The sequence below is a fragment of the Lepisma saccharinum genome, chromosome 13 (genome assembly GCF_977018435.1).
Source record: "Lepisma saccharinum chromosome 13, izLepSacc3.1, whole genome shotgun sequence".
Classification (NCBI taxonomy): Eukaryota; Metazoa; Arthropoda; class Insecta; order Zygentoma; family Lepismatidae; genus Lepisma; species Lepisma saccharinum.
Genome location: NC_139241.1, coordinates 73478674 through 73493083, shown reverse-complemented (window position 1 = coordinate 73493083; position 14410 = coordinate 73478674). Strand labels below are relative to the sequence as shown.

At 40.1% G+C, this 14410-nt stretch overlaps 1 protein-coding gene across 7 annotated transcripts in view; it reads left to right on the top strand.

The window, feature by feature from the left end:
• The window catches only part of LOC145997412 (TGF-beta-activated kinase 1 and MAP3K7-binding protein 3-like), a 213881-nt gene that overhangs the window by 137619 nt on the left and 61852 nt on the right, over positions 1-14410 (top strand). For 6 of the 7 annotated variants that reach the window (XM_083134435.1, XM_083134434.1, XM_083134431.1 and 3 more), the window contains 2 exons: positions 7402-7559; positions 13471-13587. In XM_083134435.1, the coding sequence (XP_082990561.1) occupies positions 7402-7559; positions 13471-13587 (275 nt within the window). The remainder of the gene's footprint in view (positions 1-7401; positions 7560-13470; positions 13588-14410) is intronic. The other variant, XM_083134436.1, reaches the window with a different exon arrangement.

Here is a 14410-nt window from a genome sequence, read left to right as displayed (position 1 = left end):
TTATCAGTTGTTAAGCAGGGATGTTACCTATTCAAGGGCGAGATGAGGAGACCAGACCCTTCGAAACCTGACGACCTCCGTGGCGGAGTGGTTAGCACAGCGCGCTACGAAGCCTGGGGTTCCGGGTTGAATCCCGGCCTGGGTATGGGTGTTCTTTGCGAGTGTCCCTTCAATCATCACTCCTCATCGCCGCGATTAGCCAAAAGTGGAAGAAAAGGATCGTTATACAGTATGACCAAAAAAAAAAAACCTGCCCCATCTTTCGATAGGCTTCATGTCTTCATTTTTTGTCGGAATTAAATGCAACTTCAGTTATAACTAGTTTATTGTGTTTATAATAATAATAATAATCCTTAGCGCGACAGCCCATGAAGGGCCTTGGCTTACCTACCGACTGCCGATCTCCCTCCCACACTTTCCTTCGTCACCTCTAAGCGTGGAGATCTTCAACCAGTATTGGAATAGTCGGGGGGTCGGCCCGACGTATCCCCAGCCGTTATAGTAGGTCGTCTCGACCGGATTACGCTCACTCACTCGGAGCTCCCCAATTTCCTCACGATGGTGGGTTGCCACCGGCCCTATACGTAGGCCGAATAAATTCCGACCAGAGCCGGATTCGAACCTACGCCGTCCCGCAGCGAACGATCTCAAGACGAGTGAACGCCTTAACCCGCTCGGCTACGGAGGAGGACTTATTGTGTTTAGAACATCAAATTAAAACATGAAAGTCTTTGGCCTTTTCCTCTTTATTCTAGAGCATGTGTTCGAGATGACCTCCATTTTAGCTCCTTTCATTTCTTGAGGCGCAGCACAAAGTTGTCCAAGACGTTCTTACAAAGAGACCGAAGAATGGCTCTTATCTCCTCCCTGATGGTTTCCTTGAGTTCAGTGATGGTCCTGGGTCTCCCTGCGTACACTCGGTCCTTGAGATAGCTCCAAAGGAAGAAATCGGGGGGGGGGCTAATGTCTGGGCTATGAGGTGCCTACTCAAAATCAGTCTTGAGACTGATCACACGGCCTCCAAAGTTCTCTTTCAGCCAATCACGGGACAGGTTTGAGGTGTGAGAGCTTGCTCCATCTTGCTGGAACCAGTACTTTCTCATATATGACGGATAGAGGGTCTGTAACTCACTCTTAAAGGTTTTGAGGACCTCAACATGCCTTTCTTTGCTGAACTGACTCTCTCAAGCTCTCGACCAGCTCGGCTGTACGTTTCCTGGGACGTCCTGAGTGTCTTGGGCGGTTTTCACTTGCTGCGTTGAGGTTCTCCACAGTCCCATACTTCTCAAAGTGGTCCACCAAGGTCTGTATTCTGCGTTTGGAGGGCGCCTTCTCACATTCGAACTGATGCATGAAAGTCTCCTGGATTTTCTTGGACAAGCCTGTCTTTTAGTAATGTTTCACGCAGTATATTTTTTTGCTCGAGCTTCCATTGAGGTCTAGTTCTGCTATGTCCTGCAAAGTAAGGGTGATTTGTGAATGGATGTAGGATATATCACAAAAAGTGCGCGCGGGGCCCATTTTTATTGAGTCACCCTGTATTACCTAATTAAATCAGTCAATCAGACCTTCGAAACTTAGTTGCCCCCCCCCCCCCCTCTGTTCGACCAGTCCTTCCCCCTTACCTATCTCTAGCGAATAGAAAAACTACTAAATGATCTTTCAATTTTTGTAAGGTATTTTGGGGGTACATTGGGGTACGGCGCTCCTGAAAATATTCCCCCCACCCCTTTTGCCTCTGCACTCATTTCTCTTTGGTGCCTTTATCGGAAGAGAACGAGGCAGTACTCTCTCAAATCGAGACGTGACCAAAAATTCTTAGTGTCAGAGATTTTGGGAATCTCACCGGGAATTCCTTGAATTCCGGGAACTGTGCGTGAATTATTGGATTCGGAAATTCTGCGTAGACGTGAAAAATTGCAACTTTTATTAATGAAAATCCCATTCAATTTATACATAATTATAAATGCCCTGAGATACGTTTTTTTACAGCTTATTTTATTTTTATTTTTATGGAGGATAGAAAAGAAAGCTGCGTGGAAAATAAAATAGAATTCTCTCAATCTGTTTACTTTGTTAGTGTCCTTTGCAGAACAATCTAATGTGAGTTTGTGAATGGCAAATGTAAACTCCGTTCCGTAAATTAAATATTTTAAATGCATTTACCGTTTAATTGAATTGAATTAGAATTATTGGATACATTGGAATCACGCAGACCCTTTATATTGTGTGTAGTAGAAGGCGGCGATACGTAAGGTTGAAATAGAAAACATGTGCTTATACCTTTGAATTTTTGGAAAGTTCACCTTGGAAACCGTGAATTATAGTTGAATTTTATTATCATGGTCCTAGAGTGGCCACCCTGTTCTACTTCGTTCTGTTCAGGTGGGAATTTAGGACCGGATAAATTTCCTTCCTGAATTGAGGACAAGAAAGCTCTCGCAAGATCGTTAACTATGGAAACTGGATTCCTATCCTGGATCGTGATTTAAGTACAACGCGAGAATAGGGTAGCCAACCCTCTAGCGCCATTAGTGCAATATGGTGAAATGTCAGCGGCATAAATATATTCGGAGACAAGGTAGAAACTTCTGGTTAAAATATAATATGGAACCTGGCATTGATCCCGACGGGCTCATACTTCGAATGCTCAGCTCGCGAACTTGTTGATTTTGGCCCGCTGTGTTGCCCTCTGCGCCGTAGATGATTTTTGTTTTACCTCCACAAGGACAGTCTCTCTATAATGCTGTCTATTCAAAACGCCACGTTATAGCTTAATACAGTTCTTGCCAGCAGATTTCTCCTCTAAGTAAAAAGCGTTAACAGCACGACTTCCATAGTAATATTGTGATTGCTTTCCTTATTTCACATCTCCTATCCTAGAGCATCAGTTCTTAACCTTAGCCGCCATTCCCTACCAATGGGTCCTCTAATTCTAGAAGAAATGTTACTTAGGCTCGAGGAAACTAGACTGTCAGTTACTTAACTGCCATTTCTAAGGCCTAAGCCGCAGCAGAATAAGTTATCCACTTCTCCTTATTCTGGGAAACATCAATCCACTCTTGACCATCCTTACCAGTTCCCTTCCATCCATCGTAAGGGCACGAGGAACAGTTTCCATGTCCAGTCAGATGCGAGGGCCCGAGACTGCTCCTTCCGCACCGACGACGCGAGCTAGAGAAAGAGAGGTCTGTGCGCTGGATGGTTCTAAGAGGGGAATAACTTACTATTACGCTCATGGGACTATTTTTTTACTTGTTCTCTTTGGAATATCAAACTTCCGTTGGCGTAGAAAAACACATGAACGGAAAGAGGACAGGTTGATGATTTTGTTTGTGGTAGGTAAAGTCGAAACTTCCATTTGATTGATAACAACTTGGAATTCAGATCGTGCCTAGCTTGATAATCAACTTAAAAACAGCCTCAACTTGCTACATGGGGAGAATTTCATATTCTCTTGTACAATGTTTTTTATTTTTTTTTATTTTTCAGGCGCATTACCCATTCCGACGACATTGAAATAAATACACACCTGGTGCGAGACTCTCACTCTTCGCCTTAATAGTGCCATTCCACCCTTGTCTTGTCCTTCCCACAGGTCTCACTCACCATCAGGTTTGCCAGCAAGGATCCTGTAAACATTACTATCCTCTCCCATGCACGTGTTACATGGCCTGCCCACTAAAGTAGCATTCCCTGAGCTTATTAGAATAATTATGCAAGATAGATTATGGAGTTCAGTTTAATATAACTTCCCCACTCCCCCTGTTGTTTAATTTCTCTTAGCTCTAAAATCTCCCTTTTGAGTTATTTTCAAAAACTTTTTAATTGTATGTGGAAATTTTATAAAAAATGCAGGCTCGACCAGGACTCGAACCCAGTAGTACTCTGTTTCAAAGGAAACAGATTCAGTAGCACTGGCAGACAATTTCAACGCAGGTGAAAACAGCAGAAGCGAGAAATCAGGCGAAACCAGGGCTGGCTGTGTATCTGAGTTGATAGAGAAATGGCACGGTATGCCAGAGAACCGGATTCGAACCCTGGTCGATCCTGCATTTTTAGCTGAAATTTCTACGTAGTGCATAAACTGTGCGTGTCAGATTAATAAAGTATGTAATTATATTCCCCTTTTAGTGTAATGGGGATATTTCGCTTCCATACAAACCGGCAAAATTACTGTTTAGTATTTTGATCTTTAGATTCTTGATATTAGACGAGAGAATAAAGTGAATACAGAAGCTGCATGTAATATGTTAAGGAGTTATGACGTGTTATGTTTTGTATACAATGGTAAAACAAGTCTTTGATTGATTGATTTGCTTTATTTTACTTAGCTTTTTTGTAATTTGTGGCTGACCGCAAAGATGAGGATGGAGGGTGGTAACATGAAATTGTTACGCATACATTCACGTTCACACAATGACAGGACTCCCAACACGAGTCTCACAGAGGATTATACTGGTTGTGAGTCTATTCGCCAGAGCTTCGCTAGTCTGCAAACTGTAGTCCAGGGTGTACTATGTGGAAAGGAGACGACATTTTGGTGCCTTCCGTAAAGGCACCCCCTTACACCACAACAACTCTTTGAGCTGAGCCTACACAAGTTTTTCAAAAGTTGACTCCAATATGTATGTACGCACCTTGTAGAGGAGAGTTGCACACTAATGGACTCGATCCTAAGTTTTATTTTTTAAAATAGGAGGACAACGGTTATGCTTAAGGCGGACCGGTTGTTTCCTTAATTGGACCACGTGTGGGCAGGGCTTGTATTGTTACCGCTGATGTTTCCACTTTTCCAGTACGCCCCATTTGTGACCTCAGAATGTCGAACCAACTCATTCGGGGATCTTAACGGGCGTAGGCTTTATCAGGTGCCAGCAAGGACGACGCCACGGGGGTGCGAATTAGTTTTCTTCCGTGCCCTCTTTTAAGAGCCTATTGTCAACCGAAAACACTAACTCTTTCGGTTTCATCTCTCGCGTTACGACTTATGTAAACCATGTTACATTGGGCGTAGAATATTAGAAGTGAGGGGGATATTATTGTATGCAACAATCAAGCCATTGATGGTAAAGTGCAGTTGCTTTCCTGTACATGTGCTTGTTATGATCAAAGCAAGCAAAAACGAAGGAAGTCGGGAATAGTCATCAGTTTTTCGGGCATATGTTCAGAGAAGCCTCAAAAGTTGATTGGTATTTGATGTAGTGACAAAGCATGTTTCACGTTTTCTTTATTTTCAAGAGTACACCCCTAAATTTCATTCCGCACCCCCTCAGCACCTCTAGATGATTAATCCTGGCGCCGCCGCTGGGTGCCATAGTTGGAATTTCTAGTTAACAATTGACACCTACATTTGCAATCACGTGAAGATGGTGTTGTCTTTTCATGAGACAACTAACAATGGACACGATCGGCGACTAAAGCTCAAATCGAGCAACAATCATCATCTTGTGATGTGACGTCAATCCCCCCCAGTTTTCGATTGCAAAGTCATGTGGCACTCTACATAAGAATATAGATTCCTTTTTTTCCTGAGGCTAAACCGTCAGATATAAACTATGCTGAATATCTATCTAAAGAGAAACACGCACACTACACAAAAGATTTCGCAGCAAACAAAAATATTGCTAGAGTATATCATGAATGTATAAGATGCCGAGGAAAGTGCTACTACTTATTAATATAACCACTAGATGAAGGTTCTATATCATGCGAAGCATAAATGTGAAGTAACAGGTGCAAGCAAACAAGATAATGCGGCCAATAACTTTCGGGTCTGTTGTGGAATGTGGTTGGGAAGAGCGTTTGCTTCCATTCCATATATTTTTGATGATAAATGGAACTTATGACCGCTCCCTTCCATAGCAGTGTTGGTGAAGTGCAAGGCCGGTGACGTAAATAAGTCAGTCAGTGCTCTATTTTTAAAGTGTACTCTGAATTGCTGACTCTTGGATCTTAACCCGCATTCATTCTCTTTGCGCTCATTTGAACTGTTCTTCAAGCTAAATACTAGATGATCTGCTGGCGTGCGACAACATATTGTGCAAAGTAGAATATGTGTGATTGAGATGGAGGAAGGAATGGGTGCCAATATATTTTACTATCGGCAGATATTTGCAAAGGCCTCGTATCGCACTAGGCTAAATTTAAAACCGGCGGCGTGTCGTTAGCACGCTGATACGCCCACTCACCGTCGTCGTATCTATGAACTGTTACCTTAAATTTTGACGATTGATTTACATTACACGTATTGAGGAAACATTCCATATATAGTACACATCGACGTATCTTCCGAATTTATCCGGCGGAAGCACATTGCGCAGTGGTTCGGATTCCCTATGTGGGCATAAAGTGGACTTAAAACAACAGTTCAAACACAAACAAGTATCTTTCGAATTTTAACAGAGGAGCAAGCATATACAGTAAGTATATCCTAAGACTTCCTAACCAGTACGGATCCTCCATCGGATAACGAACTCGCTACCTTGTGTAGCGTTGCTGTACGAGTAGCAAGAATAACATGTATATTCATTAAACGTCGGTTCTCTTTGTGATAAACGTGTATGTAGTTTTGAAAGAAACCTGAGATAAAATGGGCCTCCAAGATGACGTAGTGGTGACTCTTTCGCCTTGTTATTAAGTGATACCGGGTTCGTTCCGGCACATTGCACAATGGTTCGAATCCCACTTGAAACTGTAGATTCAGTTACGATTGAGCATGCAGTGGACTGAAAACAATCTCACAATCGTTGAATTAGGGATAGCAAGCCTAATTTTCCACATACGAATAAACTGATTTTGAAATATGAAATAACATTCCGAGATCACAATAGAGTGAGTTTTAAAATAAACTTGAGAGTATACGATTACAAGCCTACTTTTAGAGATAAAATATATCGAGTTTTCACTTTAAAATATGTGATAGCATGTCTACTTCCTAAGATAAGAATAAACTGATTTTTTAAAGAAACTAGAGAATATGTGATATCACACCTACTTTCCGAGATAAGAATAAAGTGAGTTTTGAAGGAAACTCTAAAATATACGATAACTCGTCTGCTTCTCGTGATAAGAATAAACTGAGTTTTAAAAGAAACTTAATATAATTTTTTTTCTATAACTCGCCTACTTTTCCAGGTAAGAATAAACTGAGTTTAAAAAAGAGAGAGAGCCTTGAATATGCATTACCGTTGCTAGTTTTCAAGATATAGCTAATGCATAATCTATGTCCTAATACCAGGATTCTCAATGCTCCAGTACTCCGATTCCCAACTGAGTATTTTTCGCATAAACGCAACTGCAATATGGTCAGAATTAAAGTAGGTTACACGTTTTTGATCCGTTCATGTTTGTGTTTCTATAATACATTGACTTCAAGAACCTTTGTGTTTTTCTTTTCAGATTTGTTGCTACAGCAGATGGAACGAAAGAACAAACTGGAGAAGGAGCTGAAGCGAGAGAAGGAGAAGCTCAGGTCGATGCAGGTGGATATCCAGAACATGCAGAAGGATCTGGAAGAACGGCAGAATCGGCAAAGGATCAGCACTAAACTTCCTGTGGTGAGTAGCGCTTTCTTGCTAGAAGCCATCCTCAGTTTTTGGCTTTGCGTTTTGCTTTTGCAACAACAAAATATCTTGTCAATTAAGACTAGAAGGGAAATTAACTTTTCCTTATATCAAAATTCTCTTGGAAGAAATTAACGTATTTGACTAACATAAACACACAGTATGCAATCTAATATCTGTAATATATAATGCGAAAGAACAAAAGTTATAGGCCATTATATTGGCGTTTGCGCGTCGACAGTACAGCAGAGTTTCTAACCTTGCAACTTCTATTCGTGTAAGGCTCCACGTTGTGAGCGCCACTTAATATGCAACCTTGGGTTGCATATTAAGGGTGCAATATTTGTGCAATGCTTTATATTATACCACGGCTAAATATCTTCAGGGGGTAGGGTTCTTTTTAGAAGGAAACCAGACAGCAAGCCTTCCAATGGAGACCGTTAATAAAATTAATCCAAGATTTGTTAGGAGACCCAAATTTCTATCGGTACTTTCACTTCTTTAAACTTCGTATCTATTTACATATGAGTACATGTTTCATTTCACAAGTATTTTTTATTAATTTATTTTCTTTATTATCTTATACTGTATTCTATTATTGTTCATCTTCCTAATTTACTTTGGCGCTAATTTACACTGTCATTCATATAATTATATTACAGAAATCTTCTATCTTGCACGCCTTGTGCTGCCATCTCTGTTTAGCATTCGTAATCACTCACTCGCATCAGACCCATTGGGTACGTAACAACCTGTGAACTTGCAGGAGCGATAGTCCTGTCTGAGCAATGGATAGCTGTGTGTCGAGTTTTCATTTAAAGTTGTGAGATGAGAATACCTTGTAGTATATACGTAGTATAATATTAGAGGAATTATATTGTTCTGTTTATTGAATTTTCAGTCGTTTAATAGAACGAACCAATGAAAGATTAGTCGAAAAGGTACTTGTGTCGGTGTTACCGATTGACTTCGTGTAGGAATGTAAACTATTGTGACACACACCAATCAAGAAATACCACAAGCAGGAACCAGAAACCATGGGATTGCAAAGTAAAAACTACATTTTTCATGATTGCAAATGCGTACAAGTAATAATAAATGAACCTCTGGAGATTTTAATAGACACATAGTGTAGTATCAATCTTAAAATTGATTCGACACTTCAGTATTCATGTAAGCGTGTGGCCTTGAGAAATTTCCAAGGGATTACAGTTCCTTTATCAATTCGTGTATTCCTCTTTCATCCTGACCGTTAAGAGTGCGACTATTGTTCCATCCTGAATAACAAAAGTCAATCAAAGTTTATGTTTCTGCAACTCCCTTGTAATATTAAACAAAACTGTGACTGAAATGAAATTATATGTGTGAAATATATACTTTTAGATTGAAACGAGGGCGTATCTTTCGGACGTCCATGACCCTAAAGAAATAGTCACCAATGTTTGGACCATGCTAATTGTCGTGAAAATAGAGCTCTTGAACTTCTAAGTTTCAAAGATAGACATCTCGACAGACTGGTCCACTGTTTCAAGATGGCGAACTCTAAACATACCGAAACAAAACTTTGGACAACAAACTTGCACAGAAGATACATTTTATGCTTGGCAGAGGATTGTACGTAATTCAGTGTTCAAATACCAAGAGTAACCCAATAGGGCGTTGTGCACATTGCACGATTCCTCCAGGCATGTTGCTCCGTCTCAGAAGCAGTGACGAATGACAGCATGGAAACTTTACGTGTGCACCGGGGCAGGGTTATTGCTTTTGGCACGCTCTTGTTTATGTTACCTCATGGCCCAAGTGCCTGTTTTTCTCATCTTTTTTGTTTGGTTTTTGTTGTATTTTTGCCTCGGCGCGAACAAAGCCTGTTGTGCGGAAGCCCGGCGTTAGCATTGGCTGTTGGGGACGACCAATTACCGACCTAGCATGCAGGAATTTGCTTGAAGTCAAACGATACTCCCAACAAAGCAAAGTGGCGGGTCAAAGCCATTGCAATCACCCCCATTAGTTCACCGACACCGTTATTGAATAATGGCACACACTTCACTGTAGTTTCATCAGTGTCTAAAGGCTGGGTTACATTGGTCCAGTGAGCGGGAGAGTTACTGGCCTGTCTGCTCGACTCGACCCTTCTGTGGCGAGTAGCTGTTTACACACTTTCTACTCGACTCCAGCAAAGTGGGATAGTAGCTGCAGCTGTTTGGTGCTTTCACAGAATGAGCCCATCGACGTCGTTGTCGATTTTAAAAAAAAGTTCCGAAACTGTTTACACACTTTTTTCACGAAAAATGAATACAATAATGCACAAGGACATATCTGAAAAAAAAAAAAAAAAACTAATTTCTTTGATTTTTAATTTTTCTATTTTCGATCATTCTTGGTTGAACGTAAATTCATTATTTTTAATTTTATTTCTCCTACGCCAAATACATCAAGCCTCATCTCTTCAACTTCATACACCCGTAGTTTATTTGGTTTGTTCCTATAATCGACACAAATTCCATGGACACTCACAGACACAACACAGACTCTATACTGTCATCAGAAAGAGTTTACTCGGTCGAGTCGCTGTCCTCCGTGGATAGCCACTCGACTGTCCTGACTACTGGATCGAGTACTGGCTCCAGTGCTCTCCTCAGTTGTTTACACGGGGAGAGTAGCTCGCTTTACCCTACTCGCTCCAGCTACTCTCGACTAATGTAATCCAAAACCGGGCTTTAGCTAGATATTTCTGCGCCCGGGGTGAGAATACAATTTGGCGCCCCCTTTACCGAATTCGGCGCCCCCACTTCAATCCTGCGGGGGTAATGAGTTACTCTCGCCGTTTACACTTCTCTTTAATATTCACACAGAAAGATCCCGTAACTAATCCACACTAAAAATATTATTTTGCCTAGTGTGCCCACTCCTCTACTACTAAATTATTTTTCTTCATAGCTTTAGCAAGACATTGACAAAAAATGTTCTTCGACAAAAGGGTTGATGTGCATTCTGCATTATTTCTTTGCTCTCTTTGCAGTATTTTAAGCACAACTATTACTGTAGACAAAATAATTAATACAACAGTATCTGTGATAGTATTGATATGTCCCGACTTAAGTGACAACTTCTACCCCCCCCCCCTCATTCCCCCAAGAAGTACGTATATACATTATGCATAAAAAAATATTGTCCATCTTGCCCTCCCTCAATATTTATATGAAGTTGCCGGACCCTGTGGCCGAGTGGTTAGCACATCGCGCTGCGACGCCAAGGGTCCCAGGTTCGAATCCCGCTCAGACTTGGTTGTTTGTGAATGTCCATTCATCAATTTCATCAATCATCCCCATCTTCGCAAATTAGCCCAGAGGCACAAAACGCGAAGTAAAATAAACTAAATCAATCAATTATGTGAAGTTGACACCTCTGATAGCATATTAGTGATCACCTTACCACGACGAAGGTATTATTTTGTAACTCGCATCGATTTTCAGAATATTATCTCTCTGTAACGATTTCATAAAACACCCCTATATATAAAATTTTATTTACCACTCGGTCCATTGTATCGCATCGTTCAGCGCCCTCTTTGCCTTGGGAATCGTCCGCCGGTGTCAGTCTCCCTTAGCTACGACTCTTGAGTTTGAGTTTTATCATACCGAAAAACAAATTTCTTTATTATATTGGCTGAAGATTTCATTAAGATTTCATTTCATTCGTTCCGAATTTCCATGGGTAAGTGTGGAGGTCTCTAAATAAGATTTGTTCAATTGTATCTTTCCACTTGTGTCTTTCTTGAGGTATAATAAACAAAAATACAAATGCTATAGTTTCGCAGCACACGGCTTTTCGAAAAGACACCGAGCCACAAGCTCAGGGATATAGTTTTCGATGGTTCGTAGCGTCGAACAGAAAACAATGAGTACCTTAATGATCTACAAACGCTAACGTTGACACGTTCTATGTGTTGCTTATACTGTGTATTTCGAGACGAGAACGAAACGTGTCTTTATAAATCGAGACAATGTGAAGAACAGGACCCTTATTTATCACTGTCGCCTTGTTATCGATAGCTCCCAGGTTAGGTCTGCGGTGGAGGTTGTTACGTGCCTGAACGGCCGAACCCAATGATCAACATAGGGAGAATTAGTTGACGGAAGCAACAATAGATGGCAACGCGACGGAAAGGCTGAAAGTAAATTGATTGACGAAATTAGAGGAGACAGAAAGTGATTACATTAAATAAAACAAATGAAAGATAATGAGTACAGAGTAAACCGTTGTAAATATAGGATAAGACATATAAAATAATAGAGGAATTATAATGATTTATAAAATACTCATGAATTAGACATATAGGAGAGTATGGAAGTCAAGATGTCGATTTGAATACGTGTCTTTTATCTCTGGCGAGGAGGAATGCCTCGTTAGGTTTTTGGTTGTTTCCCCTTGGTGGCGCTATATTGATATTTGTCACCCCCAAAGCACTACGGTTGCGCTAGCTGACTAGTCGCACTGGGCCATAGGTAGCGCTTTTACATTAGCGATCCTGGGTTGTCCCTTTGGTCGTTATTTAAGTGGCGCTATATACAGATTTGTCGCCTCAAAATACATCTGAGTTTTGTTAGCCATAGTCAGGCTTCAGGCCGAAGAGGGAAGAGCTCAGGGAAAAAGAGCTCTACAGAAGATTAGAAGAAATATTTAATAGAGCTACAGAAGAATAGAAGAAATATTTAATCGATAGAAGAAATAGATGATCCTTCTATAGACGAATAGAAGAAATAGATGATCCCTTCTGCAGAAGAATAGAAGAAATATATGATCCTTTCTACATAAGAATAGTAGAAATATTTAACCATTGTACAGAATAGAAGAAATGGATGATCCTTCTACAGAAGAATAGAAGAAATATATAATCAATCTACAGAAGAATAGAAGAAATAAATGATCCTTCTACAGAAGAAATAGAAGAATTAGATGATGATCCTTCTATAGAAGAATAGAGGAAATAGTTAATCCTGTCATAGAGGAATAGAAGAAGTAGTTAATCTTTCCCAAAGAAGAAGTAGTTCACCACTCCATAGATGGAAGAAGAAGAAGCCAACTTCTTTTCCTTCGTAGTAAGGCTAATTGCAAAGTGGTTTAGGTCTCAGTTTTAATTGTATGTCCAGTTCCGATTAGTTGAGCATAAAGTTGATTTACGATCAAACTTACAAAAATAAGTAAGCCGTGGGTGTAGAACCGGGAACTTCTTGATTAGAAGGCAATACCGCTACCACTACGCCATCGGGTAGGCCCCTTAACTTGCAAGCCCCGAATTATAATATAAAGATGCTCAGATATTTTTTTTTTTTTCACTTTATGGCACGACCCAATAGACCTAAAAAACGTGGAAAAGTCAGTCTATGAATGGAATCGTGGATAAAGTCAGGGAATTTTGTTATAATTCTCGAAAACCATGGTAAAACTCCGGAAATAATACTGTCGTTGGACATATATTTTTCACGTATTTGTAAGTTTTTTTTTGTTTTTTTTTTTTTTTACAGCACGTAATGCGTTCGTATTTTCACTCTAAAAAAATATCACTAATAGATTTATGGTAAATGAAAATAGTAAGGAATGGTATTGATTTACAGGAAAATGCCTTGGAAAACTGGAAGAGCCATAGAATTTGATTTTGTATAAAGTGCGAACCCTGTTTACGGATCAGAAATGTTACTCTAAGCAATATAAAGAAGTATTATCACAGACGTATTATCATCGAAAGCTTGACCCTCAATAGAATTGGTGGGAAGAGCAATCAGATAATCGCAATATAAATCTATCGTGCACCATTACTCTTTGAACCTTTATTTTATTCGTATATATAGAAATATTTTCGCCATTATTGAACACTTGGTATTTCTATGATTGCATTCTGTTGCAGAATTCAGAGAAGAAAGTTACCCCTAAGGCCCTGATCACTGCTGCCGTATCTGCGATCTTCCCGGCCATAAAGGGAAATGTCTCGAACTTTGCGAATTCTTTTCCGCAACTGCTCCATGTACGTATGCCTCAAACTATCTTTATATATCACAGTAAGCGGACATGCACAGCAAATGTTTTATAATTGTTAAAATGAGAAAATAATGTTGGTTGTACTGAAATTATGATGGAGCATGTGGTGTTTACAGAGCGGGATTTTTTGCAAGGAAGATATCCCAATATGTCCTCGTCTGAGGTTATTTACGCATAAGCTTTCAAGCCTTTAAAATGGTACACATTTCTTCCCATACGTTTCTTATGCTCAGAATCCTTGCACCGTCGCGGTGGGGACATACCGTGGCTTGCAAAAAAGAAAAAAAAAGGGCTCATTTTAGCGTAGTAAATATAGAAGGTAAATAACTTTTAACCTTACATATATTTAAATAACCTGTTACCTGATTAAAATAAGTCTCTCCATATTGTGATATCTACTGAAGTATCTGTTTATTCGGCATTATTAATGTTGTTGCAGATATTTTTTTTCTGTAGTGTAATGCCACGTTAAGCATGCTCAGTGTAGTTAAAACAATAATTGATGGTTTGTTGTTAGTAGATCGGCTTGTAGCGCAAATAGTACACCAGGAGTTTATCCCGAATTTTTCACTTCAAGAGGGGGTTGTAAGGGTATATTTAGAGCCAAAATGACCATAAATTGGGGCTTTGTGGAAAATGTTACTGGTTGAGGAAATTTTTGTGTGGTGTGTGCATAAACCACTGTGGTACACCATGAAAACTTCATTCTTGCAGGAAAAGGAGACTTCAGACCTTGGACTCGCTGCTAGTATAATCTTTATTGGGGTTGTGTCTTACCTATTCTTGCCTCCCCGATGACGCAGTTGTAG